Source organism: Triturus cristatus, chromosome 5_1, assembly GCF_964204655.1.
Source record: "Triturus cristatus chromosome 5_1, aTriCri1.1, whole genome shotgun sequence".
NCBI classification, from domain to species: domain Eukaryota; kingdom Metazoa; phylum Chordata; class Amphibia; order Caudata; family Salamandridae; genus Triturus; species Triturus cristatus.
This window is the reverse complement of record NC_140587.1, coordinates 772,005,215-772,032,453: the sequence shown is the minus strand read 5'-3', so window position 1 is coordinate 772,032,453 and position 27,239 is coordinate 772,005,215. Positions and strand designations below refer to the sequence as shown.

The 27,239-nt window shown below is 43.7% G+C and overlaps 1 protein-coding gene across 2 annotated transcripts in view; it reads left to right on the top strand.

Annotated features, from left to right (window-relative positions):
* Positions 1 to 27,239, top strand: part of RIOK3 (RIO kinase 3) — a 63,591-nt gene that overhangs the window by 11,643 nt on the left and 24,709 nt on the right. For both annotated transcript variants that reach the window (XR_014961578.1, XM_085605760.1), the window contains exons 4-9: positions 8,936 to 9,081; positions 9,165 to 9,272; positions 14,085 to 14,194; positions 14,733 to 14,876; positions 26,451 to 26,578; positions 26,997 to 27,179. Coding sequence is in view for 1 of the 2 variants with exons in the window: in XM_085605760.1 (XP_085461886.1) it covers positions 8,936 to 9,081; positions 9,165 to 9,272; positions 14,085 to 14,194; positions 14,733 to 14,876; positions 26,451 to 26,578; positions 26,997 to 27,179 (819 nt within the window). In the remaining variant the exon portion in view is untranslated. The remainder of the gene's footprint in view (positions 1 to 8,935; positions 9,082 to 9,164; positions 9,273 to 14,084; positions 14,195 to 14,732; positions 14,877 to 26,450; positions 26,579 to 26,996; positions 27,180 to 27,239) is intronic.

Here is a 27,239-nt window from a genome sequence, read left to right as displayed (position 1 = left end):
GTATAAGGATAGAACCTACCTCCTATCTGATATTTAATAAACAAAGGTGATTCTATCCTATCAAAAAAGTGTAAAAAAAGTGATACTAAATAGTTAGTTAATTACTTGATTTTATATATTTTTTGTTTTACATTAATTAGTACAGTGAGATAGAAGTGATCCGTGGAGTGCCACGGAAAGCACTAAGTGTTTTTAAAATACCCCTCACACACTATGAGTCCCATAGTGTCATGCTTCATCATGGGGGTCTTCCCGTCCCTCTACGGGGCGGGGCGTGCTACTACCAACGACTGCGCGGGAGCACTGTTGTTGTGATAGTAAGGCTTATGTGTAGTGCAAGGGATGTGAGTGATTAGGGATACGTGAAAATAAAAGTAAAATTAAAAAGACCCTGGCTAGTAGAAAAAACAATTTTATTCTGTTCTCTAGCTGGGACCATTAAAAATGGGGAAAAGGAGTAGGAAATCTCAATTTTGTGGTTACCTACTGGGTCGACATGTTTCGTGAGCAGTCCCCACTGCTATACTCATCAGGACCAGAAAATAATAATCCCTTAAGCACTAGAGAAAATTTCTAGAGTCATATGCCTATTCGTCTCTGTTGGCAGACTTAAATGAAAGCTGCATCATAGGGTGCACTGACCCTAATTGAAAAATAGGACCAAATTGGTATCTGAAAAAAAGAAAAGAGGATGAAGATAACACCAGAAATACATGGCTGTTTTGTCATTTGTCGGGTATGAGCACATCACCGTACTTATAATATATCTTGCTGCAATTGATCTGTGATATATTTTTCTCGATATATATATTTTTCATTCTATATCAATGCGGGTATGGTAAATTGTACACAGCACCCGTTTTTTAGGAAGGCTGGAAAAGAAAGTTGGACATAGAAAACAGACTATACGAAACGTTACTACACAAAGGCACACAATAGTATATACATATACGAAATACGAAAATTAGACATAATGGTACACAATCATACATACAAAAAGACGTAGTGTACATACTTTGGTTAGTTGTACTGTACAGGCTTCATGAGCACGCACTGGAGGGGAGGACGCCTGGTAATAGTCACTACAGAATAGTAAGTATCGTAATAGTTAGTGAAGCGGTAGCTGTTGGTGATAAGCGAGCTTACCAAACTCCTGACCTGTTTTTAAGGACCTGGCCCGGTCACAACTTACAGTTTTCAGGATCATGCCTCGCTTCCGTCTGCCTCCGTGCCGCTCCGTCGATGTAAACACTGAGGTGTACAGCAGTGTTTTTATTGGCCGGGAGCTAACTAACTATTTAGTATCACTTTTTTTACACTTTTTTGATAGGATAGAATCACCTTTGTTTATTAAATATCAGATAGGAGGTAGGTTCTATCCTTATACCTCTTCCCTCCCTCTCTTTGATTACCTCTTTGCATCTAGACAGCGTGCAGCTGTGGGAGTTTATTTTCCCTATATCTGACCATTATTTGGTCTCCTTTTGTTCTCAGTCACTTTTCTGAGTTCTATCTGTTAGTTGGAGTAGTTTTTGGACGATACTTTTGCAACATCATTCGGTTATCACTATACACACGATGGCAGAAAACACAGGCCTAACGTTCACTGACGAAGAAATAGAGAACATCCTGTCGTCACTGGGCACTTTTGAAGGACTTAACACTACAGAATCCTCAATTGGAAATAACGACTGGGATGAGTTAGAGGAACTAAGACGTACCCAAATAAGAACAGCCCTTCATGGGTTACTTATGTCAGAATACCTGAAAGCGAACGCTGCACCACAGGGTTTGATCGTTCGCAACGAACCATATATATTTTTACACGATATGAGGTTCAAAAAAGATTGGTCACAGATATCGTGGCATTGCACGAGGGATTGGATAGTTCTAATCATAAAAACAGCAAGTAGATTGGCATCTGAATTAAAAACTGAAATCCAAACCATCGAAATACGACTGAAAAGTTATGAGACGACCAGTAGTTTGAAGAAACATCTAGAGGAACTTAACAAGACACTGAATGACTTTGAAGCTACTCTTAAACAGAGTAAATACAATAAACTTAAAAAGGATACTAGCAAATTCAGCCATGAGAGGGTATATCCTTATATCAGAGAGGATTACAAACCACAACAAGAAGCGACAACAGACGATGATTCATCTGACACTGGTTCAAACAGCTCAGGATCCAACTATGGGAAAAGTCCAAGATATTCCAACATGAGGAACAACTACAGACGCCCAAGTCAACAAAGACCGAGAGGATGGGGCAATTTTCAGGGACCCCCTATGTATCCTCCACAATTCTATGGTCCACCCCCATTCCCACACCCTCAAGGAGCATATCCACCATGGCAGTACCCACCCCAAGAATACTCATATTTTGACCAAACTCCTTTTTTAGGGACGCGCCAAGGAAGAAACAGGGGAAGGAATCGAAGGGGCACCAACGTCCATTGGACACCGAGAGAAGAAGAACAGGAGAGAATATCGACCAGGAGCATGACGAAGGCATCGACCAGCAAGAAATGAGTCTAGTAGTCAACCTAACTGATGAACCACTGTCCACTGCACAGGTTTCAGTCCTGGAGAAAGGACTAGGTTTTGTACCTACAGCAAACATGGATAGGTTCCTGTTATGCAAAGAAATTCAAGACTTCATGAGGAGACTGAAGCTACAAGTCTTTTTTACAGACAAAGAACCTGTGGAAACACAAGAGGGAGACTCCGGTCTGAAACCAAAATCCACCTTCATTCCACCTGACATCACCCTCCCCATAGAGCTACTTACCTTTGAGAAGGCTGTGATGAAGGATCTGGAGAATCTCCACCCTACTACCAACCATGTCTTTCAAAATCTAACGAGAAGCGAAAAACAAGCAATACAAGAACTGAATAGCAATCAAAACTTGGTAATAAAACCAGCCGATAAAGGAGGGGCCATAGTCATACAATCAAAAGAACAGTATGACAAGGAATGTAAGCGTCTACTCCAAGACCCTAGAAACTACGAAATTCTGGAGAATGACCCAACTGAAAGGGTAATGATCAAGATTATGAGCATGGTGGAAGAGGCCCTCACACATGGATGGATAACTAAGAAAGAAGGAGACTTTCTTATCCAAGAATCACCGAGAACACCGTATCTATACACACTCCCGAAGATACATAAAAAACTAAAAGATCCTCCAGGTCGTCCTATTGTGTCTGGCATAGGCTCAATTTTAGAACCAATTTCTAAATTTGCAGACGCCTTTTTAAAACCCATGGTTCAAAAAACATCCACGTACTTGCGAGACACCAAAGATGTCCTCGTACTACTAGAAGACCTTCCTTTCGATCCTAGACACCAACTGCTCATTAGCTGTGATGTTGAGAGTCTTTATACCAGCTTACCACACACAGAGACTCTCAACATAATTGAGGAGGTTCTATTCAGTATTGACTGGGTGTACCAAACCCCCAGAAACGTCATCATGGAATGCTGCAGCTTAGCATTGAAGGAAAATTTCTTTAAATACGAAGATACCATTTACCTTCAGAAGCACGGGACCAGCATGGGGAGCACCTTCGCTCCTAGTGTAGCTGGTCTCTACGTGCACCATCTAGAGACTACGAGGATATTACATCCAAATAATCCTTTCCAGGGCCACATTGGTATCTGGAAAAGATACATTGATGACATTTTGATCATATGGAATGGCGATGAAACCACTGCCAATCACTTTATGACCTGGCTAAACTATCAAGATGAGTTTCTGAGGTTCACCAGCACAATATCCAATAAGGAGCTGACCTTTCTTGACCTAAACATATCACCTAAAGATGGCAGACTTGTGACTACCACTCACTTTAAAACCACAGCGAAAAATTGCCTTTTATTGTATCAAAGTTTCCACCCAAAACACTTACGGGATAACCTTCCCTATGGTCAATTTTTGCGCCTACGACGCAACTGCACCGAGGTTGCAGATTTCAAAAACCAATCAGAACAACTAAAACTGAAATTAGCAAAAAGACAATATCCCAAACGTATTATTGAGAAAGCATACAAAAGAGCACGCAACAATTGCAGAGAAAGCCTTCTTGAACCAACCACACCAAAAGTAAAGGAAGAACGTCCTTTTTGCATTACCACTTATAACACCAACTCCAATAGAATTACGAAAATCGTAAATAAACATTGGCGCATTTTGAACAGTGGTGGACTCAACCTCCCAAAACCCATCTTCGCACACAGAAGAGGCAAAAGCATACGTGATATGTTGGTCCATACTAGACCCAGCAACAAGGATCCCACAGGTTTATCAACCGCCATGGCCAAAATCCAGGGACACCATCCTTGTGGAAGATGCAAAGTCTGCAGTCTTACCAAAAAAACTACAAGTATCACTTTTTCTGATGGCACAGAATGGGAACAGAGAAGATTCACCACCTGCAACAGCCAGAACGTTGTGTACTTGATCAGATGCCCCTGCCAATTGGAATATATAGGAATGACCACGAGATGCGTAAAAGTGAGAATCGGCGAGCACAAAAGCAACATCAAGTGCAAAAAAGGAGCAACGAAAATGGCAGCACATTTCATTGACTTCGCACACTCACCAGAAGAAATATCATGGACAGTCATAGAACATGTACCTAATGACAAACACCTGTTCGAAAAAGAACAAAGATGGGTCCATCGCATTAAGACCAATATCAAAGGTCTGAACGATGATATTCCTTGGAGTCAGCTATAATTACTTTACTCCTCAAACGCCCGCTGCATTCTATCTATCTAACTCACCTTCGGGCAGACTGTGAAACCTTTGACATACCTTGAGGAGCGCCTCACATTTTGTTATATACACTGTAGTAGATGGTTCTGTCATTTCATCTGTTCAGCACGCAGCGCCTCCAATGAGTAATAATGAATGAAATGACCAATCTGATTCCGTTCTAGGAGACGGCGCCACGGAACAGTGTGTTCTTTTGTGTCTTTCGTGCTTCAATTTCCATATAAACGACGGGGAGTCATTAGATGAAGTCAGACCATGAATAAATGTTTCTTGAAACTAACGACCAATGAACAACGCGATCGATCGATGATTTTATCTGGTGTTCTGCAGAAAATCGCAATTCTAATGCCGCAACAAGGAAGTGAGGGAGTGTTATTTGACAAAGAATCCATGTGGGGCATCTTTAGCTTGTCACGCGCCAATAGCGCGCTTGCTTCCTTAAATCCAGACGTTACCATAACAACCAGGAAGTGAGGGATTGGTGTCTCAATAAGTCCATGCTGGGCGGCCATTTTTTAGCCTTTCACGCTCTAGCAGCGCGCTCGCTTCCTACGTGCTCCCGGCCAATAAAAACACTGCTGTACACCTCAGTGTTTACATCGACGGAGCGGCACGGAGGCAGACGGAAGCGAGGCATGATCCTGAAAACTGTAAGTTGTGACCGGGCCAGGTCCTTAAAAACAGGTCAGGAGTTTGGTAAGCTCGCTTATCACCAACAGCTACCGCTTCACTAACTATTACGATACTTACTATTCTGTAGTGACTATTACCAGGCGTCCTCCCCTCCAGTGCGTGCTCATGAAGCCTGAACAGTACAACTAACCAAAGTATGTACACTACGTCTTTTTGTATGTATGATTGTGTACCATTATGTCTAATTTTCGTATTTCGTATATGTATATACTATTGTGTGCCTTTGTGTAGTAACGTTTCGTATAGTCTGTTTTCTATGTCCAACTTTCTTTTCCAGCCTTCCTAAAAAACGGGTGCTGTGTACAATTTACCATACCCGCATTGATATAGAATGAAAAATATATATATCGAGAAAAATATATCACAGATCAATTGCAGCAAGATATATTATAAGTACGGTGATGTGCTCATACCCGACAAATGACAAAACAGCCATGTATTTCTGGTGTTATCTTCATCCTCTTTTCTTTTTTTCAGATACCAATTTGGTCCTATTTTTCAATTAGGGTCAGTGCACCCTATGATGCAGCTTTCATTTAAGTCTGCCAACAGAGACGAATAGGCATATGACTAGAAATTTTCTCTAGTGCTTAAGGGATTATTATTTTCTGGTCCTGATGAGTATAGCAGTGGGGACTGCTCACGAAACATGTCGACCCAGTAGGTAACCACAAAATTGAGATTTCCTACTCCTTTTCCCCATTTTTAATGGTCCCAGCTAGAGAACAGAATAAAATTGTTTTTTCTACTAGCCAGGGTCTTTTTAATTTTACTTTTATTTTCACGTATCCCTAATCACTCACATCCCTTGCACTACACATAAGCCTTACTATCACAACAACAGTGCTCCCGCGCAGTCGTTGGTAGTAGCACGCCCCGCCCCGTAGAGGGACGGGAAGACCCCCATGATGAAGCATGACACTATGGGACTCATAGTGTGTGAGGGGTATTTTAAAAACACTTAGTGCTTTCCGTGGCACTCCACGGATCACTTCTATCTCACTGTACTAATTAATGTAAAACAAAAAATATATAAAATCAAGTAATTAACTAACTATTTAGTATCACTTTTTTTACACTTTTTTGATAGGATAGAATCACCTTTGTTTATTAAATATCAGATAGGAGGTAGGTTCTATCCTTATACCTCTTCCCTCCCTCTCTTTGATTACCTCTTTGGTTTAAAGTCTCAGCCATAGGCGGGGGCTCCGGCAAGGTTACAAAAGACGCTGCTTTGTAAAGGTGTGTGCTTGAAGGATATCTGGAAACTTCGAGGGTTCGGAGCATGGGACCTATTGGGGATCTCCTTGAGGGGGGTGAGCTGCTGCGTTTGCATCTCTCTGGCGCGACTACTCCATGCGCCACAATCGGTTCCTGAAGTATGCCGAGTTGCGGCACGCCTGACATGTGGAGGGCTTGGAGACTCTAGATTTGGCCCATTATAGGGATGGCTGCTACTGTAAGACCTATGTTCACAAGTTATCTCCCTTACATATAAAACGCTTAATCACATGCCAGCGGGAACTGTGGTGAATGATGTGGGGGACCTGGAGGACGTGGATTGGGAGGTGGTCCTGATAAAGGCAAAATAGTATAACACAATTAGTCCACCCCTACATATTATATAATGGATAGCCCCTATTTTCATTAATAGCATGTTAAAAAATAAAACTCGTACAGTGGCAATGACAGAAGATGGAAAGATCTGTAAATCATTGTGTCGTGTATGGTTTATGGATCTTTTTGTCTTCTCTCATTGTCACTGAATACTTTTTTTTTTTTTTTTTTTTTTTTTTTTTTTTTTCCTTTCCAGATGTTGCGTTCTATTACATTGTGGCAGTGAAATTTAAACATTTGATGGTGGATGATTTATACAGTTTAGACAAAAACAAGTTGACGGAATTTAAAGTCACAATCTAGCGTGTGCTCGGTGTTTTCACATGCTATTCGTGAAATTCAGAGACCTCAATTGACATAACAAGTAGAGGTGGACCTCACTGAGAACAACCAGCAGAGTGCCTCACTCCCCTTCTGTCTTCCAACTTTCTCATGGACAACCTCCTTCCCCTTTTCACAAATGCATATTCACCTTCTGCTTCCAGTAAAGTTCCAGCAGAGTTAAGTATGCTTGGGGCATCATCATCAAGGGCCAGCATAACATCTACAGGTTCCATGAGTTCTTGCGTTCTTTGAGCCCCCCCCCTCGCACTTCACCAGCTGCACATGCATTTGAATCTCCTTATTCAGAGAAGAACCGTTTTCTAGTCTCCCTTTCAGTCACAGTATTTCCTGCATGCTCCATTCTCTTCTCACCTTCTTTATTTTTCCTTCTAACTGATCCAGCTTGGCCTCAAATGCGGCCGTCCTTCTGTCCAACATACAAACTTCCCATGAATTTTCAGCCTGGAGGACCGTCTTTCCATTCGCCAATATTGCTGCCCCTCCCCACTCGAGAAGGAGTGTCTGTGTTGAAGATCTCTTCAATTCTGGAGCAGCAGGTGCCCTTCTGTTTTGGTGCTCCCACCCACTCCTCCAACACTCCCCACTCCGCAGCGCAGTTCACAAGCCTGGTCTCAATTCAACGCTGATTTACGGTACAGCAAGTGACCCTGTTACACATGGGCACTGCCATCCCTTTCGTCTGCAGGTCCTCCAGACAGATGGCTCATTCTCACCTATATCCACTTCAGTCTACGTCATTGCAGCTGCCATCCTTCCCATTCCATCGGGGGAGGGGTGGGGGAGAAGGAGAAAGAGTACCTATTGTTGAGATCCTACCAACCCACTGCTTGTTGCCCTCCTAGATCCGAGGGTTTCGCTGCAGAGCATGATGAGACAGCGTGGTGTTCTCGGGCTGGATTTTGCACCGTTTTAATACAAAACCGCCTCAGAATGCGCTACTGACAGGTGTGCTAGAGATCACTGCCTCCTGCTTATTTTCATTTGGGTATGGTAGTTTAATTAAGGGCTGCTGAAATTACCTCTCCCAGTATTTTAGCAGTAGTGTTGTGGTACATTTGTGTTGTACTCATTGTTTTACCTATAAAATTTACTCGAGTTTTCTTTGTTCTATGTGATGCCAACAGAGGCTTTCAAAGATGATCACAGTATTGCCTATCCTTTCACGCAGGCACACCTCATAGCTGTAGAAGCAGCAGTCTTTACTTGTATGTAGGCAGCATAATTAGAATATAGTATGTTTTTAAGTAAGGCAGAGGTGTTGCTTGTCGATCGGTGGGGGCATAGGTTTATAGATGTGGGTGCTAACAGACAACCCATACCCCTTCCTTTAAATGTACTTTATTTTGATTTCCCTGTTTCATTGTGACAGGCTTGTTCATTTTCACATGCTTCACTCTTGATTTGTAAAGTCCTCTTAATTTCAGAGTTAAATTTTACTGCAAGTCTGCATTAGTGAATCTTTTACTGTTCTCACATACATTTATTTAAATTCTCAGGACTGATGAAGGGCTGTTGATCACTGGGGACAACGTTGACACTTGCAGCGATGAAGTACTAGCTCAGATGCTGCAAATGCAGTTTGACAGGGAATATGATGCTCAGCTTCTGCGGGAGGAAAAGAAGTTCAACGGAGACAGCAAAGGTTCAAATCTAAATACATTGACATTTAATCAGTGAAACTCCTTGTCGTCTTTCATAACTGCTCTTTTATCCTTTAATCTGTAGTTTCCATATCATTTGAGAATTATCGAAAGGTTCATCCTTGCGAGGAAAGTGATAGTTCTGAAGATGAAGTAGACTGGCAGGACACTCGTCACGATCCTTACAAAGCAGGTAATGTATTCATGTTTAGTAATTGTAAACTTGTTCCTCTGAGATCACGATAACTTGTGATCCGTGCAGTGCCATTTGAGTTTTCTTAAAAAGGCAGTGCAAAAGAAAAGCAATTCACATTCCATTGCCATGTTGATCGAGGCTAACAGCCACATAACACTCCGAAATCTGGAACAATGCCCCTTTCCTTGATGGTTATTGAGGGAAGTAAAATAGCAAACCGTGGTGAGTTGACCAATGGGCTGTTATGAAAAATTGAAAATTTAGCATCAGTTTGCCTTCCACCTTCAGTCCCAAAACGATTACTTCTATTGTAACCTAGTGGGGGAACTTTTTAGGCCTCGCCTGAGTCAGCGCATGCGCTGCTCTGGCGAGACATTTAGTGAGTGGGCTTTAAAAAGCCGACCATAGCTTTTTGGGTGGCATAGAGCAGAGACGCCATCTGGCTTTCCTTTCTCGTCATGGTGCGCGCACATTGCACACTACTCGCCAGACGTGACGCTGCAACTGCTTTCACTTTCGCGCATTAGAAGAGACGGCAACAGCGCGCGATTGCGATCTTGATCAGTTTCACTTTTACGTCTGCGTCACTTTCACGGCCAATGCTTGTTTTCTCTTCATGTCCATTCTTCCTTTCTTGTGCCTCCCATCCACTTACTCTCTCTTCTTACACTGCTCCCCTACTCACGCTATCTTGTTAATACCTTTCATTTTCTTACATCCTAAAACTCGCTCTCTTTCACCATGCCTTCTTCTAATCTTGGTTTCCTCTCTTCTCTTCTCCACTCCTCTACTTTTGCTCCTTTTTTTTTTTTTTCTCCAGCTCTTTCTCTCTTTCCTCCTGTCACTGCCGTCTCTACGCTCTCCTCCTTTCATCCTTATCTTTTCTCTTACACCTCTCTTCCTTTTCGTCATCTTTTTCCTCTCAGAACTCTTTCCATCCCTCACTTCTACCCTTTCATTTACTCTCCTCTCACACTCTAGTCCTTCTTTCCTTCGTAGCTGTGCGCTCTCCCTCGCTCCTCCTGTTAACGTGGCTCCGTGGTTGGGAGCCTGCGGTTTCCCTCTGAACTCGTCTCAGAGCAGCAGCTGGAGGCTTGTGGTTAATGGCTGAGGTCCCGCTGCCAGAAGGCGCGAAGCTTTGCTGTGCGCCCGAGTAAGAAAACAGCATCGCACACAGACATCGAGCCGGCACTCTCGCAGTAGGGCCCCGCTGCTCAGACACAGATCGCTACTGAACCCCACGGCTTGAGTCCCCCTTTGACCCGCTCCCGCAGCAGAATATCACAAGCGCATGCGGACCACGAACAGCATACCTACATCGAGTGCTGCTGAAATAATTTTCAGAGAGGAGGTGTTACCGTGAATGTTACATTACTGAAGTAGCAGAGATTATAGCCAGAGCTGCAGATCTTGGAGCTGGGTGAGCCACTGAGTCTGAAACACGGCTCTAGCTCCGATCCAGGTACTGTCGGAACCTCGAGCTCATAACGAGCCAAGCTTTCATGTGGTGTCTGCCTGACTTCCTCTACCCGGAAGGGGGCATTTGGGCCAGTGCTGCCTGCCTTTGAGACTGGGGAATGAGGTTGGAATATCGGCATAGGCTCAAAAATCCTGTGATGCGGAGCAAATGGCGTAATCTCCCCATGTTTATAGGCAATGAATATGACCATGTGAAATGTAATTGATGCTAGTCTATAGCACTCCAATTTGCCATTTGAGTTGAGTTCACGCTATGTAAACAAGCATTGGCATAGCCAATAGGTCTCGCCTTTGGGAACTTATAAGTGTTTAGCTATGCAACAGTTGATGTTGTTGCACCAAGGATATTGTGCTGCATAACTAAATACTTATAAGGTCCCAAAAGCTAGATCTATTGGCTATGCCAATGTTTGTTTAAAGTGAGGGAGAACCTTGCAAATTTCATTCATACTGTCTCACATATTTATGTAGCTACTTACTTCTAACAAAACAAATTGTTTGTTTGGACACATTACTTCATCTGAAGATTTGCTTGGTTTGATCAACGTTATATGGGTATTTTATAAACTCTGGATTTTTTTTTAACAAAATCTAAAACTATAACTATTGTAAGTCGCCACCCAAATTTGCATTTGTAAAATACAACTTAAATATTTTTCTGCTCAAATATTTAATTTAGCTGAATTACAGCTCTCATTATATTAAGGAATCTCTTTATCTGAAACCTCACACTACTGAAATACTTAATTTGCATCTACTCCTAATTTAAGTTGATTCTTGCAGCACCTCCTGAATAAACTGACTCTATTCAGTATTTCCCTGTTTGGGTGACGTTTCACCATGGGTTTCAGAAATTGTACAAACCACAACCACATATTGAAGGTGAGATGGTTGTACTTGGTAGTTAATCAATATACTTTCCATACCCAGGGTCCTCTAACTGTGTCTACTGCTATCAGTAAGAGAAATGTAGTGTTAATGAGGCTTACTCATGGGGCATCAGCAGTAAATGTTTAACATGTTTGGTCCGTGAGAGGGAATAGTAGTGTTGAGAGGGAATAGTAATGTTGAAACCTATAATTTGTAATGGCTACTCTAAAAACAACCTAAGTAATTTGTATGCCATTATGGGATCTGCCTTCCTCTGGCTTCTTTCCATGCTCAGGAATTGAAGCGGGCAAAGTGTGTTTGTGTATCCAGCTCACATTTGGAGGACAAACCTACTTTTAAACACCATACGTGCCTGGTTTGTAAAAACTGGGCATCAAAGTACCGTGCCAGTCCCTGACCCGAATCCTCGATCAAAAAGTCACCCTTACCCACCCCTAGCTGAGACATCTTTATGTACCCCGTTACTGCTTCTGTACCTCACATCTCCCTTCCTGTTACCCTAACCCAACTCCTTTGCATTTCCCTTCAAACATTTTTTCAAGCTTTCTCTCTTATTGATTCTTGCTTCCTCACTTTCTCCTCTCACATCTAGACGGATTTTCTTCGCATCTCCTCTTGGCTGTCTGCTAAAATATTTGTAGGAATACTAAGTGGCATGTGTGTATCAATGGTAATCTTGTTACTCAAAATGGGAACAAAGTTTAGTCTCATTATGTGCTCTTCATCGCACAAAACGAATGATTTAGCAGAGGCTTCTTTGAATCATTCTCGTTGAGCTTGCAAGTACATTTCACCCAACGTTTCTTAAATGGTTGTTGAGTTTTCCGGTTGTAGCAGGCCTCTAAGAATAAAGAAAACATGTAGATTCTTGCAATTGTAGTTCTCCTCGTGGCTCAATCTACTGCTACACAAATTTTGGCTGTGCAGTAAGTGTGATATTTGCCCCACCATAGACATCACTGCTTTTTTTTGGTGACTTCTCAGCACTGAAAGCTGGTGTGATTGTCTATTCTGAATGAGTTAAGTCAAAGAACTCTGCATGGACTTTGGTAATGCTATATTTCTTTTTTTAAATATCGCAAAATAATTAAGGAAAACAAACCTTCACCACAGAATTCACAAATCGGGACTAAACTCACTAGGGGCCTCATGTAGGAAGCTAAATACCGGTCGGTAACGGCCGAAATTCGGTAAATATCCCGTTACCGACCGGTATTTAGGCATTTGCAATGTAGGTGGCAGATTTTCTGGATTCGGTATTTACCGATTGGGAAATTATGAAATCGGTAAAATACTGATTCGGTAAATACCGAATCCAGTAATGCTATGTAGGGGGCACTCAAGTGAGTGCATCATTGGTGTCTGGATTCGTTATTTACCACCAACTACTAGTTGATGGTAAATGACGAATACCTTTCAAAAAGCATTTTTGTGCTATTTGAAAAGTGCAATGTGGCAGACATACATGCCCTTGGGGCATGTATGTGCGCCACATGTGCACACATGCACGAATCAGGGGTGCAACAGGGTGTCAATGTGACACCCTGCCTCCCATGATAATGCCTCCCCTATTACCGATTCGGTATTTACCGAATCGGTAATGGTAACTGGCTTCCCATTCTTTCCTTTGGGCCTCCAGGCCCATAGGAATGAATGGGAAGGGATGCATTATTGCCGATTCGGTAAATACCGATTCTTAAATACCGATATTTACCGAATCGGTAATAATTACCGATTGGTTACCTACATTACATTTACCGATTCATAAATACCGAATCGGTAAAATTCTGTATTTATGAATCGGTAAATGTGATGCTACCTACATATGGCCCTAGGGAACCGCGCAATTAAGACTCCTTGCATCCTATTTTCAAAATTGTTTTAAAGAACATCATAGTGCCGCTCACCTCTACTAAGTTCAAGAGAAGAGCGGGGTAAAGTAAATCGTGACTGTCCATCCTTCCTACATAACTTTTATTTCCAATTTCTTGTATGTTAATTTACCAAGCCTATTATCTTTAGCCTAATTTCTCATATACATACTCATTTTATTTTTACCTCCTACTCCATAAATGTGCCCGAAAGAAGCAGGGGCGGATCCTCTTTAGCATGTACAGCATCTGTTAGCTTTTTTTAATATCAGATTGTGCCATAATCTCAGGTGCTAGTTAATAACCTCCTCCGGAACCTGCTTAGAAGTCTGTTACTTTTATCCTGCCCTATTCAAGCACAGCACCGAACAGGCTCTTATGAAATTATGATCACTTAGTACTATCTTCTCCCACAGTTTGTTGAGGGAAGTCTCACCCAAGTACTGTTATCCACAGTGCATTCTGAGCTCTACACTCGAACTTTCTCAATCTGGCGAAAATGTTTTCATAATCTGCGGTTCTTCTGTGCTGCAAAACCCACTTTTCTAATGTTTTCAATGATTTGCAGACAAACCTACTACCACTCCAAAAAAAGGCTTCAGTGGAAAAGGAAAGGACATCACTACTAAACATGACGAGGTTGTGTGTGGCAGAAAAAACACTGCCAGAATGGAAAATGTAAGAACTGGTTTGTTGTTTGTGTTTTTATTTTTTGTTTTGTTCAAGAGAACTGTAAAATTGTAAAGCATATAGGGTACATTTGGCTATCATATTTGCTTTTTATATGTAGTATGTAAGGTTCTGTAAATGACAGTTATAATTTTATCAGGGAAGTTGAACGTGCTTCGTTCAGCAGGTAGTAAAGTGAAAACTGATCAATTTTTCTTTAATAAACCTTTAAAAAAATATATATATATATATATATATTCTGCAACCTTTGGTGTTCTCATCAGTGTTGCATGTAATCTAGGCTAGCGTTCAAGGGTCATGTTGGTGAACTAAACCTGTCATTCCCAACTGTTCAGTTGGTGGTGTTGAGACAATGCAAAGGATGAGTATTGTTGTGATCTAAAACTTAGTGACATTTGCATTCTAGCTGTGGAATAAGAAATTATTTAAAGGTATCATGTAGGCACCCCTTTTCTGTTCCTCTATACCGTTTTCTTGTTTTGTATCCTTTCAACAACTTTATTATGATACTGTTATTTTTATTTAGTTTGCACCAGAATTTCAGGTCGGAGATGGTATTGGAATGGATTTAAAGCTGTCCAATCAAGTTTTCAATGCGTTAAAACAACATGCCATTTCTGAGCAGCGCCGCAGTGCTAAGGTCCATGAGAAGAAGGAACACTCCACTGCAGTAGGTTCATGGCCATTCTCATTCTGTGTGTTATATGTGACCGACTGCAAGAATTAATTTGTTTTAATGCATGATCAGTGTGTGTTATGTGTTGCACTCTGGATTGACGCAAAATATGCAATAGAGTCACTGGTGTGAGAATCCCCAAAGTGAATTACCTGGGTAGGTTAATCTGGGATCATTCTTAATTCAAAGTGATGTATACTAGGCAAGGTTAAAGACCCTGGGTTCTGGCTTGGAGGCTGCCACCTCGCAGACTACCAAACAAAACATTCAAAAGGGGCTATGCAGGGAGATATTAGCTCAAGCAGTAGCAGGGGGTGGAATGAGAAACCATGAAGGATGTGGTATGAGGGGTTGTGTTCGAGAAAAGGGTGTGGATGAGGTACCGGGGAGAAGTGTAGGAAGCTGACGCTTTACACAATACACCTCTATATGTATATTATATAGAGTCCAGGTATCCCTTACTAGTGGACATGGCTTGCTTTAACAACCCAAACGTGCTCTTTTTGTAGTTGTGTGGTGGAGCAGCCTCAAGCTTATCAAAGAGGAGTTTTAGACATTTGTTGCATACACACAGTCAATAAATGATGCACAAACGCTCAATAAGGAGAGCCACAACAAATTTGTAAAATAGCACATTTTTCTAAATTTTTAAACCACAAGAACCTTTTTTTTTAATGGGTAAGTACTCTTTCAAAGTAGCAGTTTTGAAGAAAACAGGTAAGTATACTTGTATTGTCTCTAATGCAATAATGTTATCCTATGGGGAAAACACATATACTGCATATGGGTACTTAGCAGTGACTTGCATAACTAACCTTTTAGAGTTAAGGTAAATACAGGGCAAGGTCCAAGACCGCACCAACAGGTCACCTCAAGGGGCCCAGAGGTGCTTTTCGGCTTTGGGTGCTCTGTTGATTTCAATTGGAAATGGTCTTGGGAATAAGAGGCTGCACATAGGGGCTGGGGGCAGTCCGGCTGAACCAATAGGGGGGCTAAGGTCACACAATGCTCAGCCTCATAGGGGCACCTTCGGTCCACTTCTCCTCGGCCTGTAGGGTTTGGATGCAGTGGTGTTTTGAGGTGTTGGGTTTTCACTGCGGGAGACACTCGTGGTAGAGAGGGCCTGCACAAAGAGACTGCATGCAGCGACTGGAAGACCAGTCTGGGCAGACCCAAGGTGGTGTTCATCTCTGGTGGGTCTCAGGACCTTGTTGGCATGTTGGCCCACTCCGGCTTGGTGGGCACGGGTGCAGTGGTGCTTTCTGGTGTCTGGGTTTCGTGGTCCGGAGTCCTTCCGGTACTTCTTGGGTGCCTGCAGGGAAGTAGCTCTGCTACTCCACAGGAGATTCTGGTTGCTTATTGAAGTGCTGGCAGTCCTCCCAGGCGTTTGGAGGCAGAGCAACTGCAGGACTAGTAGTCTTTGGTACAGTAGTCGGGACAGCAGGCAGGCAGGCCAGCAGGGTTGGCACCAAGTCAGTTTCTGCCCCTCCGTTTGCTCTTTGCAGCTCTTCGGTGTCCTTCTTCTTAGGTTGTCAGAATCTACTTTCCTGGTGCCAGGGGCTCCTCCTAAATACTACATTTAAGGGAGTGAAGGAGGTTAGCCAGTGGGCTACTTACCCTTGGGGTCACTATACCCCCTTATCGCCCACTCCATGTGGGGAAGTGGGCATAACCCTGTCCCAGGGTTCCTAATTCTGCCATCACCAAGATGGCGGAATTCTCCTAAAGGGAGCAAATCAGTCAGCTCACCTTTAGGGGTGTGACTGGCCTGGTAGTGCACCACGTCTCCCTGCATATCTAATTTCTCACCTGCCCTGGTGCCAAATGGGCCCTGGGTAATAGGTTGGCGTTTCCCCTTTCTTTGGAAGCCGTAGCCACTTATCCAGGGTAGCAGAGGCCTTTGAAGCCTCCTTCCTTGATATGCTGATTACTGAGCCATTCTGCTTGGAGGAGGTGACAACAAATCAGTGCTCAGCAATGTCTGTGGTGGCAAGTTGGTCTACACCAGTCAGCCAGCACACTAAAGGCTGGTAGGTTTTCAGGGGGCACCTCTAAGGTGCCCAATGGGTGCATGTATTAATAAATCCTCCACTGGAATCAGTGTGGGTTTATTAATACAAGGTGTTTGATACAAAACACCATAGATCTCAGTGATGCCATCCTGTAGCGGGAGAACTCGTTTTTTATTAGTTTACAGCACATGTATTTAAAATGTATTTCTCTGTTCACTTAGTACATCTACATTGCCTTAGAAATCACAGGGACATATCTGATCATGCGGATATGTCCACAAGAGTAATACAGTTCCCCCTGCCTTAAGGCTGTACGGCTTGCTGTAGGGGTGGCTTACCTATACTACATGCAGTGTCTGTAGGCATGGCACACAGGGATGTTTGCCATGTTGTGTTTTCACTTTTATCTGCACTAAGACACGCAGCCTGCCCAAGTTAGGTGAGGGGTCCCTTAGGGTGGCACAATACATGCTGCAGCCATTCGGGATCCTCTTTAGTACCCAGGCCCTGGGTACTCGTGGTACCATTTACCAGAGACTTACAGGGGTGCTAAAGGTATGGCGTATTGGGGGAACTATTGTACAGTTTTCGGGAAAGATTTGGCACTGAGAACCTGGATAGCAGAAACCAAGTGCACCTTCTGTCAAAATGGCATCAAATACCAGGCCAAAAGTGGCGATAATAATGTCAAAAAGGGCACTTTTCTACAAAAAGGACTGATAAAAGCATTATCAAAAATGAAATGTGCCAAGAGACCTTCTTTAGGCAATGGCTACAGTGGACAGGTGTGCAGTCCTATCGCGGTTAGGTCACCACAAATCTGCATAACATTAGACGGCTAGCTCCGTATTACAAATGACATGCATGCTGCTACAAGTTATACAGTGTACGACTACTTGAAGGTACTGTACATATTTTTGTGATGTCTTGCAGGTCCTTGATCTGTGCATGTGCATCAACTTCTCAGTCGAGTGTTTGTGTGGATAGAGCGAGTGGGAAAGGATGTCAGGCTGGGGGTTGGACTAAAGATGGACATAACAGTGGTTAAGTTGGTGCTTGTTACATTTGCACTACAAACGCATGACTCTGCATGCCCTCATGAGGACTCCGTTAGAGCAGAAGGCAAGGCGGAGAAAAAATTCATGTGGGTAGTAAGAGAAACCTTGACATGCCTAGGAGTTGAAGATGAGGAAAGTCTGAGATTTAATTGGGCCTGACCAGAAGGACCGATGTCCTTTGTCTAACACCTGCAGGTCCCAGTGTTAAAAAAACTACTTGGAGAAGGAGATAGTTGTGGCAGCTGCTAGTCAATCCACCATCTCCTATTTTCATCAGTAATCTGTGCTTGTGGGAGGACTGGCATCCAGGTTAAAGTGGAAATCCTCTTCTGGGTTGGCCAAGACTTGCTCTGATGCTTTCACAGCTAATGGATGGGTGGAAGGCACTAGTATGATGCACCAGTGGACCTGGCCCCATATATCTGGGATCACTTGTGGGAGTGTTAACGTGAATGCTTCATTGAATAGAATTCTTGGGTGATACTGGAAGACTGTATGTAGAAATGTTATTTTAGATTGATCACAAAAGTCAATTTGAAAACGTTGAGGTAATGGTGTAGCGACTTGCACTATTCCTTAAAAAAATTCCTAAAATGTAGTGTTTAAAAAAAGTATGTTCGAGGCATATGAGCTGCAGATCACACACTTAGGATAAGATCGCCATCTGGTGTTGGGCTCGGATGCTTGCACGTTGTTGTTGTCTTCGGAAGAAGTCTTTTGGTCACGAGATAGGTGACTCCTCCCTTGGACTACAGTGCGCATGGGCATCCACTCCATCCTCAGATTGTTTTTTTCCGCCATTGGGTTCGGATGAAACTTTTCCACTCCGGTAGAAAACTTCTAAACCAAGCTTTTCGAAGCGAAAAACCTTTATAATTTTCATCGATACACCTTTACTCGACATCGAATTCATCGGGCCCGTTCTGGACGTCGACGCGGGTGATTAAACCCATCCGCGCCGTGAGGCCTGCGGCTTATGGAAAGGACGCCGTTTAAAAAATGCCCTACTGTGGAGCAAAATTCCCGCACAGTTGAGGAAATATGAATTTTGTGATCAGTTATGTCCCCTATCGTAGACCCCCAACGGCTCCATGTGCATGCTATAAGTACATGTATGTTCCCTCCTACTCCAGTTTTGAAGACGCAAATATATGTACGTCCACCGTCAACATGTCCTCTTTCAGATCCGCCATGAATGGGTCAGATATTCCATTCCTAAGTATGAAAGGCCACCGACTTTATGTGGTTCACTTTCCACATTTTACAGATTCAGGCGAGTAGGCCCTGAATTCTGTCATCAAGCCTTTTCCTGCCTTCTGCCTCTGAAAGCTCCAGCCTGAGCCTGCATCTGTATCCATGAACTTTGTCCTACTCCCTGCGCGGCTAACGGAGCCTGATCCAGCATATTGCCTGCCAAAAACTGTATTTCACCTTCAAGATTATCTACTCCGCTCCTCATCCGATGCATTCCTGTCTAGCAGTTTAGGTAAACATTCCTTCAGCTACCGTGCAAAAGGGGCCAGGCCTCGCTGTCCTCATGCAAGTAATTCATAGCTCCGTTACCATGGAATATTCCTACCCCCTCGCATCTCATGTAGACACTTAGACGCTTGTATACGCACTAACAGTCAGTATAGAATAGATTCTTTCCTAGAGACCTTTCCTTTTGGATAACACAGTTCTTTAAACATAGGATATTAGATATGATTTTGGGATTAGGTTGACATAACCCCAGACTTCTGTCTCCACATGTAGAGCTAAATGTCAAGTCCCCTTCACCCTCTAGTTGTACGTCAATCACACGTCATGCGGCTGCGCGCGCATCTCTGCCAAATATTTCTGCTGACATTGCAGGATTCTTTTATGGATCCACCCACTTGTGACATCATGTTTAATGACGTATTTTAGTTACACCCATGTATACGCCTTTGTTAGTTACGTATGCACCTTTTATCTGTACTATCAGCTGTTACGCCTCTTGCATCTGTCCCACTGTAATGTATTTTCTATAAAACTGCTTATCTGTCAATAATGTATGCCCTTCCTTCCTGAACTTTCGTGGTGATGGAATAGAAAGCCTACAATTCGAATTGTATTCCTTTGTATAGGAATAAAGCCTTTTAAAACCTCTAATACCACGGATTCTGCCTCTTATATTTACTGAGTTATTCTTAATAGACTTTACCGCATAAAAAATAGTACCGGTAATTAAATATTTACCACACAGTGACCATCACAAGGTCTGCAACCTGTGCCTGTCGCCGGAACACGACGAGTCCAGCTGTCCAGCCTGCGCCGCATTCCGATCCAAGAAGACCATTTGGGATCGGAGAGCTCGACGCCATATTATGGCACACAGACCAGCTCCGGAACCAGAGGACATCTTTGAGGGCCCCGATGTCCCGGAAGAAGATTCTGAGGAACTTCACATTATATCAGAAGCAGACGACTCCGATGACCCCATTTCTCCGGGGCAACACGTGAGTACCGATGCCCCTACCCCAACCCCTCCAAAAAAGGCATTGGTCAAGACTTCACCAGCTGGCCCCAGTCGCGACCGAAAACAACCTTCTGAAGCCCCGCCTTCGGGCTCGGCTCCGAAGAAATACAAGCCTTCAGGTGGCTCGGGCCCGAGCAAACATATTATTGTACCACCAGCACCTTCGGCACCGAAGACACAAGACCTCTCGGAACCGAAGCCGGCTCCGGCACCGAAACCATCGAGGCCCGTAGACAAGCCGGCACCGAAAGCTCCCAAGCTTAAAGACTCCATTTCGGCACCGAAACCTTCATCGGCACCGAAACCCTCATCGGTACCAAAACAACCGGCTATGGTCTATACTACACCTCCTAAAGACTCTACCAATCACCCAAAACCTAGATCGGAACCGAAAAAATCGGCGCCAAAGTCTGTTCCTGAAGACCAAGAACTTTTCCACCCAGATCCAACGCAAAAAAGGATCTATATTAATCCAAAAACTGGACCTGTCACTGCTGTGCCATGTAAGAAAAGGAAGCTAGACACAACACCTTCTCCTGCTCCTGTAAAGAAGGACTCGGCCACTTCACCCATTCCTCCTTCCTCTCCTGTACGACCTCTAGGGGGAGGGGGGGATCCAGATGATCTTAATGATCCTTTCACAAATCTGGATATTGTACCATTGGACGACTGGGCTTACCCTATGCCTGATGTACCTGATCCTACTACATACCCTTCCAAACCCTCACCTCCAGATGACCACCTGGGGTTTGGACAACTAGTACACAGAGCAGCACTTTACCATCGCGTCACCATGCACTCAGACTTCCTTTTAGACACTTTTGAGCAGTCTCAAAAATCAGTTCAAATTTTACCTATGATTAAAGGGGTCATAAAACACGCCACAGAAGTCTTTAAGGACCCCGTACGGGCCAGGGTACTTAACCCTCGAATTGAGAAAAAATATAGACCTGCCCCAGAAGATCCTTCTTATATTAAAGGACAGCTCCCTCTGGATTCTTTGGTGGTTTCCAACGCAAGGAAGCAGGCTAACTCCCAAACAACAGGAGATACACCGCCCCTAGACAAAGAATCCAAACTATTAGAAGCCTGGGCAAAAGAGTAGCAGCACAAGCTGCTAACCATTGGCGTATTGCCAACACACAAGCCCTATTGGTACGCTATGATAGGGCTCACTAAGATCAGCTAGAAGATCTCATACAACACCTACCAGACCAATACAAGACCCAGGCAAATGACCTTATACAAGAGGGAAAGCTCATCTCAAATGCCTCAATTAAATGTGCACTTGACGCCGCAGACACTGCCTCTAGAGCAATCAATACAAGCGTACTTCTTAGACGCCATGCATGGCTACGTACTTCAGGCTTTAAGCCAGAAGTACAAAGTACCATACTTAGCCAACCATTTAACCAAGAGCAACTGTTTGGACCAGCAGTAGATACTGCACTTGAAAAAATGAAGAAAGACACCGAGACTGCTAAGTCCATGGGAGCATTGCAGTCTCCACAGCCACATGTCTCCTTTTGACGCTCCTTCTATAGAGGAGCATCCAAAAATATTGGAGCAGACACCTCCTCCACGTTCAAAACCTCTACACAAACATCCTCCAATAGAGGATATTTTAGAGGAGGATATAGGGGAAACAACACCAAAGGTCGAGGTAATACCAACACTCGCACCTCCCCCGCCACTAAACAGTGACTTTCCTCCACTCCCCCAGACCATTCCACTCCAGTCGGGGGAAGACTCAAACAGTTCCTACCTGTCTGGAATTCCATTACAACAGACAAGTGGGTAAGACAAATTATCCAGTATGGTTACTGCCTGGAACTCACAAATACCGCCCCCCCCCTCCCCCCTCATATACCACCCTAAACAGTGTCCCATGTCGCCAGACCATCTTGCACTCCTCAAGAAAGAGGTTCTCTCCTTGCTCCAAAAACACACAATAGAGCCAGTTCCCTTCCAACATCAGGGCACAGGGGTATATTCTCTATACTTCCTAATCCCCAGGAAGGACGAGACGTTAAGACCCATACTCGACCTCAGACTCCTAAATCGGTACATACACTCAGATCATTTTCATATCTTCAACAAGTGCTTCCACTATTACAGAAAGGCGACTTCCTTGCCACACTAGATCTCGAGGATGCCTATTTCCACATTCCCATGCATCCTGCTCACAGGAAATATCTAAGATTCCTGGTAGACGGGCAACACTATCCGTTTACTGTCCTCCTGTTCGGAGTGACAACTGCGCCCAGAGTATTAACCAAATGCCTAGCAGTAGTAGCAGCGCATCTGAGGAGACAACAAATTCATGTCTTCCCATATCTCGACGATTGGCTCATAAAACCCAATTCATTCAACAAATGCGTTCTACACACTCACCAAACTATTCAACTTTTACACAACTTGGGATTCACCCTCAACTATCCCAAAACCCAACTACAACCCTCCCACATACATCAATATCTGGGAGCCACCATAAATACCTCCAAGGCCATAGCTTATCCCAGCCCAGCCAGGATAGCCAATATACAAGCTCTCACCTTAAAATTTCAATCCCAACACTCTCTCCCAGCAAGAGTGTTCATGCAACTCATAGGCATGATGGCGTCCTGCATCTTCATTGTGCCTTATGCACAACTTCAAATGCGTCCCTTGCAAGAATGTCTAGCACGTCAGTGGAACCAGGCTCACGGACAACTTACGATCTGGTGTTGGTGGACAGTCACTCACTAAAATGGTGGAACACCATAAACCTGTCCAAAGGGTGGCCGTTCTTAGAGCCTCTTCCACAGATAGTGCTGACAACAGATGCATCTCTCACAGGGTGGGGAGTCCATCTCCTAGGACACACCACTCAGGGCAAATGGACCACTCAACAAAAAGTGCTCCATATAAATTACCTGGAACTACTGGCAGTGTTCCTAGCATTGAAGTCATTCCAATTGCATCTAAAGAACAGAACTGTCCTCATCCGGACGGACAACATGACAGCCATGTATTACATACAGAAACAAGGAGGCACACATTCTCTCCAACTGTCCCAGCTCGCACAGAACATTTGGAGATGGGCAATTCCCCAGAACATCTACCTGCTAGCAGAACACCTTCCATGAGTTCACAATCAGATTGCCGATTTGTTGAGTCGACAAACCCAACAAATCCACGAATGGGAATTACACCCACAAGTCCTACTCCCATTCTTCCAAAAATGGGGCCAACCAGACATAGACCTGTTCGCCACACACAAACGCAAAATGCCCAACCTTCGCCGCCAGGTTTCCACACCCACAGTCGAAGGGCAATGCGATATGGATGAACTGGCAAGGCAGATTTGCGTACGCTTTTCCGCCTCTCCCACTCATTCCATTCGTGGTACGCAAGCTCAGGCAACAGTCTCTCAAGCCCATACTAGTAGCTCCCACATGGGCACGTCCACCCTGGTTCACAACACTACTGGAACTCTCTCTAGTTCCACACCAAAGACTGCGCTCCTCTCCCCATCCTTATTAACCCAGAACCATGGAGAAATCAGACACCCCGATCCACATCAACTGAACCTAGCGATCTGGCTCCTGAAGTCCTAGAGTTCAGTTACCTCAACCTACCACCAGACTGCATGAATATCATAAAGGAGGCCAAACGGCCTACTACTAGAGCCTGCTACGCTGCAAAATGGAAAAGATTTGCCATTTACTGCACTAACCAGGATATACGCCCACTGGATGCATCCATCCAGAACATTTGCTACTTGCTACACTTGCAACGATGTAATTTAGCGTACTCATCCATACGTCTCCACCTAGCAGCATTAGCAGCCTACTTACAAAATCGACAACACTTGTCACTATTTAAAGTGCCTGCGATCAAAGCCTTCATGGAAGGTCTTAAAAGGATTATTCCTCCTAGATTACCACCCTCTCCAGTGTGGAATCTACATATTGTTCTCACTAGGCTCATGGGTCCCCCATTTGAACCTCTGCATAAATGCGAACTACAATTTCTTACATGGAAAGTGGCTTTCCTTATTGCTATCACATCCCTTCGAAGGGTAAGTGAAATCCAGGCTTTAACCATACTAGAACCATTTCTACAACTACATCGTAACAAAGTGGTTCTTAGAACAAATCCAAAAGTCATTTCTCCATTCCATCTTAACCAATCAGTCGAGCTACCAGTGTTCTTCCCAAATCCGGACTCGGTAGCTGAAAGAGCTCTTCATACCTTAGATGTTAAAAGAGCCCTGCTGTATTACATTGACAGGACCAAATCTTTCCGCAAAACCAAACAATTGTTTGTTGCTTTCTCTCCACCACATAAAGGCAACCCCATTCCAAATCAGGGATAGCCAGCTGGATAGTTAAATGTATCCAAATATGTTACCAAAAACCTAAACACACTCTAACAGTTCCCCCTAGAGCGCACTCCACACGCAAAATAGAGGCTTCCATGGTATTCTTAGGAAACATTCCCTTAGAAGATATTTGTAAGGCAGCCACATGGTCTACAACACACACCTTCACTAAACATTACTGTGTTGATGTGCAAGCCAAACAACAAGCTTCTGTGGTTCAGGCTGTCCTTAAAACTTTATTCCAAACTGCTGCAACCGATACAGGTGACCACCGCTAGGGGAGACACTGCTGTATAGTCTATCCTAAGTGTGTGATCTGCAGCTCATATGCCTCGAACGGAATATGCTACTTACCAGTATGCATCTGTTCTTGGCATGTAGAGCTGCAGAGCCACACATGCCCACCCACCTCCCCGGGACCCGTATCTGTTCCAGCATTGTCTTAATTAGACTTTACACATGGACATCCTTTCTTATTCTTACACACCATCATTTCCCATCATGGCGAAAAACAATCTGAGGATGGAGTGGATGCCCATGCGCACTGTAGTCCAAGGGAGGAGTCCCCTATCTCGTTACCAAAAGACTTCTTCCGAAGACAACAACAACCTGCAAGTATCCGAGCCCAACACAAGATGGCGATCTTATCCTAAGTGTGTGGCTCTGCAGCTCTACATGCCAAGAACAGATGCATACTGGTAAGTAGCATATTCCTTTCTTTTTGGTTAGTGTAGGGCACGGGGGAGGGGACAATCCACACCGTCTCCCAAAAAGGCTAAAAGGAACAGTACAAGACAAGTGACAGTGGGCGGAGTTTTTTCAAGGCTTTTCTAAATCTGCATACCTTGAACCTCAAGCGGCAAAGGAACTTAAGTTTAGAGTAGAGTAGTCCCATGTAAGTAGGGTAGGTTTCTGTCCATAAGCAACAGTATCTTGTAGGATTGGTGGGGAGCCCATTATAGCAGGTTGACCTCCGACACCTGGCTACTATTGCATTTTCGGGTTGTGGAGGAAGGACCCGCCACAATAAAAGGCTTTACAACAGCAAGCAAAACAAACGCTTTGTTTGGACCGGAGCCATTGTGGGTTACATATGGTGTACAGACCAGCATCTGGACACCCGAACCCAGTGACACAAGGCATAGGGAAGCAGATGGGAGTCCTAATTGGACACGATATTGAGTAGAGTATGTTGCACATCAGCATGGGGTGGCGTCAGTTTATTTGCCAGGCTGTACTATGTGAGGAACGAGGAGCTGGTTGCCAGACCACTGCACTGGTGTGCATATACTTTGAGGCAGTGGTGGCTTCACATATTCGTTTGTGTTCCTTTGCTAGTCCGTGTTTTTGTATGATAGTAGTGTCTTTTACATGATATGCTGTCTAAACTACAATCCATTTTATGGCATAGGTTTGGTTTATGTTCGCATGAGAGATATCCGTGGCAAAACGTGTTTAAACCCTTCCTGGAATGAAGATGGCCTATAGTCCTAGGCTCATTCAGGCAAATGAAATGCCACTCATGCATCAGGCATGTGTTGTAATTTTAATGCATCAGAATGGTAATGTATATGGCGTGTTTCTTACCCATCATCTCCACTTTGTAAAAGAGAGGAATTTGCTTCCTTTTAGGAACAAGCAGTGGATCCCAAGACACGGTTACTGTTGTACAAAATGGTGAATGCAGGCACACTGGAGTCTATCAACGGCTGCTTTAGTACTGGGAAGGAATCTGTGGTCTTCCATGCTAATGGGGGAAGGTGAGTGCTTTCTGTTCTGTGTTCTAAGCTGCCATCTTTTGTGGTTTGTAGCAGTTACATCTACGGTCTATTGTGTGTCTAGAATGCTAAACTTTGAGTTAAAATGTGGAAAAATGATATCTTTGTGGTATTCATACCACTTCCGTAAATAATAAAGGTGTCTATGGAAAATAGAACCGAGTTTATGAATGTAGAGGGATGACGTTTATTGGAAACTGGTTTCCTAACTACAGTGTGTTGGTGCTTTATGGTCCTAGGACCTATCAATTACATAGAACACACAATTGTGGTATTGAAAGGCAGTTCAGTTTATAATTTCTCTAGAAAGCATTACTCCCCAAGTATCTGGATGGATGCTTTACTTCGATTGTGAACATCTCAGCTGTCAATCTTTAATGTTGTCTATTTTTCTTTTCAGTATTGATGATAAAGCAGTGCCTTCAGAATGTGCCATAAAGGTCTTTAAAACTACTCTTAATGAGTTCAAGAACCGTGACAAATACATTAAGGATGACTATCGATTCAAAGAGCGCTTCAGCAAACTCAATCCACGTAAAATAATCCGCATGTGGGCTGAAAAGGAAAAGCATAACTTGAACAGGTAACTTTTAAGCCATATTAGGCTTTTTATTTCTTGGCTTCTTTTTTGTTTTGTCCTTGC